Source organism: Drosophila grimshawi, unplaced genomic scaffold (genome assembly GCF_018153295.1).
Source record: "Drosophila grimshawi isolate 15287-2541.00 unplaced genomic scaffold, ASM1815329v1 contig_44, whole genome shotgun sequence".
Classification (NCBI taxonomy): Eukaryota; Metazoa; Arthropoda; class Insecta; order Diptera; family Drosophilidae; genus Drosophila; species Drosophila grimshawi.
The window spans coordinates 20,765,428-20,771,091 of NW_025063240.1; the positions used below are offsets into that span (position 1 = coordinate 20,765,428).

The 5,664-nt window shown below is 40.1% G+C and overlaps 1 protein-coding gene across 1 annotated transcript; it reads right to left on the reverse strand.

Annotated features, from left to right (window-relative positions):
- Positions 1–2,277: 2,277 nt before the first annotated feature.
- Positions 2,278–3,096, reverse strand: LOC122322587 (nucleolin-like). Its single transcript, XM_043215401.1, has 2 exons — positions 2,745–3,096; positions 2,278–2,627 (listed from the first exon to the last, which is right to left on the reverse strand). Exons 1-2 carry the CDS (start codon positions 3,094–3,096, stop codon positions 2,278–2,280), a joined length of 702 nt encoding a protein of 233 aa, XP_043071336.1.
- Positions 3,097–5,664: the final 2,568 nt, after the last annotated feature.

A 5,664-nucleotide genomic window follows, 5' to 3' on the forward strand; every position in this document is an offset into this window, starting at 1 on the left:
TACTTGTGTGCATAAATATGCACAATTTTAGATAACGATTTGAAATTCTATTTCTTATTCAATTCAACGGCACACATCAATAAACTTCTCTGCTGGGGATGTTGGCAACTTGCTATGTACAATTTCAATATTTACACAAAAATGCATTGCAGCCTCATCAACATCAATAAATAACTCAAATCATATCAAAGCATGCTATGCGTATACGCAATATTTGATATGTGAACAACACTCAAAGAGAGAAGTGCTTCAAATTTATGCACGTTAAAAGATACAATTTCATTTCGAATATTTGCATAGCAAGGAATGTAATTCAATATCGATTGGTGTTGACTAAAAGATACCCTGTAGACAGGTGAAATTGCTTATTAAATATTCAAATTGTTTATTAAATATATCAAGTGAGACTGGGAAAACATATATAGAATTTGTCATCTCTTCTCTATCTTCGCTGACATGGTACCCCTTTGAGTTTTAACCATTAAACAGGGTATACACATTAGACCTCTGCTCATATTAATTGCTCAACGAGCAACAGGAAAATTCAAATTTATATTGAAATTTTTGATTTTTTATTGCTGTCCATTTATGAAGAGGAAAATCCAATTCACCTTTTTGTGGTTCACTTTGCAGCTAGAACCATTAGCATTATTTACCAATCACAATGCAATCAATCGCAAAATCCTTATTCGCAAAACAACAGACGAGAGAGGGGAACGGGGGGACACCAATTCTGAAACACTTCGAATGAAATTCAAATTTGCAATTTGCGCTGCCTGTGTCTGTCATATTAATTAGCCCGCGCAGTTCAGATTGTCCCTCTCTCTCTCTCGCTCTCAATCTCTCTCTGTCGGTCTGTCTCTATTTTTCCGAATGACGCTGAAAACTAATTAAAATACCATGTCAATGAGCGAGCAGGAGGGCAAGAAGGGACAAAAAGGGACAGACGCCACATTATGCCACACCCATCAAACGCTAATCGAATAAATGTCATGAATGAACGCGCGCCCCAAAAAAAAAATCACAAAATCAGCAGCAGTGTTTGAGTTGAGCATGACCGACTAGGATATGCTCTATAAATACATAAATCAAATAAACATTCGCTTATTGAGAGCAGTCAAAGTGTGCTCAACTAAGAAACAACAAGTTCCACACTACTTAAGCAAATACAGGGTATTCAAATATCCACACAAACCCCCCTCCCCCCCTCACACACACAGACAGGCATCAACAATCCAAGTAGCTGGCTCCCGTTGGGGGAAAGGGGGTTCGAATTCAATTCATATTCATTTGGGCGCCCAGCAAGTGGCATTTGAAATGACAGCGAACAATGAAATCAAATTAAAATACACTTTAGACGCTCAGTGAATGAATCCAGCGAATCCAGCGAATCCAATGAATCAAAGGCTAAACAATACAATTGCCAGCTCGGACAACGTGGGTGGCTTGTGGGGGACACGGGAGAGATGGGGTTGGTTGGGTGTCGAGAGTGCTGTTGCTAGTGACAGGCCTTGAAAAATATGTGTTATAAATTTGAGTAAAATTAAATTCAGGTTTCAAGTGTGTTTCGTCTGCTTAAATTAGGCGGCCATTAAAGTGGCATTCATAATTGCCCCATAAAATTAACTTCATTTGCGCGAAAGAACCATAACTTAACAGCGTAGAGCGGGGTAGGTAATAAAAACATATTACGTGTAAATTAAAAAACAAAAAAAAGCGAAATGACAAATGGGATTTGACTTTGAGTATGCAAAGCAGACACACCAAATACGCTTCGGCTGGATGAAGTTGAAGAGAATGGATAAATCGCTTATCGCTTGAGTCGTGAATTTCTGTTCCTCAAGATCTCAGAAAAAAAATGCTTCAAAATGAAAACCGAAATGAAAACTAGAAAGTTTTTCTTGTATAATAATAATTTCTAGATGAAACAAAATAAAAAAAAAACAAATTTAGAATTCCATTTAAAGCCCTGAAATTAGAAATATTATTTCTACCATGTAGAAAAATTAAGAAAAAGAAAGACTCCGCTTAGAAATATACTCTCTGATTAACAACTAGTCAAAGTATAACTTGAACTAATTAATATATAATTTTGTGCAGCTTAGCCAAATCTAAAATACCAGTTTGAATATTCTTGTTGCTTTTATTGATTCCTCCTTGGACAATTATAGTTCAATGTGAGTATGACAATCTAAATGAATGAAAGTGTTATGTTGCAAACAATGACTTGCAAATTAGCAATTGGTAATTGTTGTCCTTTGTTTCCTGGGCTGCATTTTATGTTATTTGCACGTCTTCTTCTTGAAGGTCACGCTCGGTTTCTTCTGCCATTTGAGCGATGCTTGTGGGCGTGTCTACAGGCACACAATCTGGCGTAGAGGAGTCTGCCTGGTTCAGCAGAGGCTCTGCAGCCGGCGCTTTTCTTTTGAATGAATGCAGCTTAATTCTTTTACCACCACGTGGCTTATCTCCCTCTTCCGAGTCACTGCTGCTGTATGCGTCGCTTGAGCTGGAAGTTTCGTCAAAATCGTCGTCGTCGTTCTCGTCGTCTTCGTCATCATCATCGTCAACGCCGCCGTCATCGTCACCTCCGCCGTCATCGTCATCACCGCCGTCATCGGCATCGTCTTTGCCATCGCCGTCGTCGTCATCGCCATCGTCATCGTCGTCGCTGCTGCTGCTGCTGTTGTCGTCAAAATCCCTGCTTTTCATAAGCATATATTGCCAGGCAAATAACTTTCCACTCTGACGTGGTGGCTCCTTTTTGCGGTGGAGCAGCTCCGCCTCCGCATCGGAGGTGGGTGCGGCGTATGGGCTGCCGCTGCTCATCCGGTCGTGTGGCATAACCTTGCCTCCACGTCGGACCGGTAGATGTGGTTGATGTTCCTCTGGCTTTTCTTTCTTTTGCGAGTTGGGCAACTCCTCCGTCTCCGTCTTGATTGACGGTGTGGAGCACAGGCCACCAACGTCGCCATCACATTTGCTGTCGAGAAGCATGGACTCGGGCGGGATTACCATACCACCTAGTGGACGTGGTTGCGCCAATTTCTCCATCTTGATCGGTGGTTCGTCGCTGTTGTCCTTGCCTTGCAACATTTTTATGTTTATTAACTGGATTTGGTTTTATTTTTACGATTTCTATTTTATTTTTTATATTTTTGTATTTTAGTTTTCCGGACACTCTGACGCTTAGCAAGTGACTCGACACGATTTGACATCAAATGAGCTGGAATGAGAATTTGTCGCACCTCTGCTATCCTGAGGCGAACAAAACAATGCAGAGCTGATTTCAATTTTTCAACTTGTCACTCGTTCCCAAGCAAGCAAAACGGGCACCGTTGATTTCGATAGAAATCACTCAGATTTCGATTTTATACTTTTTTTGAAAGTGCCGCTCCTACGGCACAAAGCCCAATGTAAAAATCGAAAAATAAAGCTAAAGACTTGAAACTTGGACATTTCTTAGCTAAGACCAACACGCACTCAAAAATTCAGAACTATCACCAACATTAAAAGCCACATTAACAAATATTCAATAGTTTTATATACTTCTATTTAATTACTTATACTTCCAAGCTTCTGGACACTTCTTAACCCAAACCGCACCCCCAAGAGCTAAAAAGTTACATTAATATATATTCATTGGTTTCGTAGACTTTACTTTAATGCTGGTTTTTGTAGACTTCTACTCAATTTCAGGTTTCTTTATATCTGCCTTACATTAATGCAACTCCAAGTTTCCCTATGGCATATTTAGTAAGTTTATCAAGAACTCTGGCAAAGAATTTTAGGGTGTTTTGCAGTCTCTACAAGTGATATTCCATCCACAACTTATCCAAATTCCAACTAACCATAATTTACTCTGTTTAGTTAACAATCAAAGACATGGAGCATAATAAAGTTATTGCCTGCTTTGAAAGCCAAAGTGAAAAGACAAAATGTGCTTAAAATGCGAGCAGCGCTCTAAATTCATTAACTGCATAAGGCACACACTCGAATAGACTCTCACAAAAACACACACATCTGGATGCAAAGAGACACGCGAGCTTTTGCTTGTGGAACGCAATTTGAGGCACGCTTTAAGCGGCTTAGTGAAAGTCCTTGGCAAAAAGCAAACAGCAACGAGACTGAAAAATAAAATGAGCATAAGAAGCAGCCTCCACTTCGTGCCACCGCAGCAGCTGCCTCATTGAGATGTGTGAGTGTGTGTGTGTGTGTGACAGAGATTCGTTTGGCGTTTAAATAACTTTGACGCCCTTTTTGCATGCCCACACGAATGTCTCTCTGAGTGTGTTGAGTGTGTTGTGTGTGTTGTGTTGTGGCATTTCCGCTTCGAATGCCTTTTACGGCGCATCGTAGAAAGAAATGCGACTTTTGCGCACATAAAGTAAGCAGCTCAAAGATAAAAGATAAGAGATAATGTTAGGTAAGAGCGGAAATAAAGAGAGTCTCTTAAATTAATGAATCTACTTTGGCTAAAAAGTCGTCGCTCGTCACTCAAATGCTATCAAAAAATTGAAGCCATATACAAAGATGCTTGAAAGTAGCTTTAAGCTAAGCACATTTGACAGCAAACACACTCAAAATAATCAAAATAAAAGTCTAAAAATAATGAGAACGTGACACAAATATTTTTACTCTTGGGAGTTGAATTAATCTGATGTTCTTAATGTTGGATAATTATAATCTCAGCTCAGGGAAACGGAATTCGGTACCATAATAAATCAGGTTGTCAAATCAAATTTTAATTCTGTCAGTCTGAGAGTTACGGTTAAGATAATGAAATGGTTCCATTTATTTCTCGGTTTTCGATTCAGTTACGATAGCTCATTGGCTAGTAATATAACTGATATAAATATTAAATTCCAGTTCCACTTTTGAATGTGTGTCGCCTATTTGACATCCTGTTCCTTAATATATTCGAGTTAGCATTTCCAGTAACATTTTCCTTTTCAAATTTAATTTGATTAGCAAAGTATCTTTTTGTCCCATAGTGCAGTGCCAAAACAAACTTTTTGTAACGTCTACATTGACAGGGCCAAGGGAAATTCAAGTGCGTTGCCAGTTAAGGAAATAACTACACACAAACTCGCATACACAGTCATACATACACACACACACACACACACACACATACACACACACACACACTCAGCGAGAGGGAACATGTGCTCATATGTAGCCCTCGTTACAATTTCGCCTCATTGCCAAATCTAAGAAAATTGCCGCCTCGCGTCTGCTCCCCATTTAGAGTCCTACTCCTGTTAACCCTGCAACCCCATGTACCATTTCCCCCTCCCCCTGAGCCTCGCCCCCACCGCTTGTAGCCGGAAAACATATACCGTTAGCAATTTGTTTTGACAAGTTTTCGAGAGTAGAGCGATACAAGTAATTTGTCTCGCTTTATATTTTGGCAAATTGTCGCAATTATCATTTCGTTTTGTGCGCATCTTCTTTTTAGCGGGCGGGGGGCGGGGTGGAGTCAAGCCTCTCCTCTCTCTCCAGCCACTCGCCTCCCACTGCTTCTGCCCGTTTTTGAAGCATTTGCAGCGCTAATGAGACAAAACAGCCGTCATGCATTCGGCATTGAGACGCCTTCAAGTATGCAACACAATTTTGCGCAAATTTAAAGCCACATTAGACGAGAAGTAAAGAGGGGGTAGA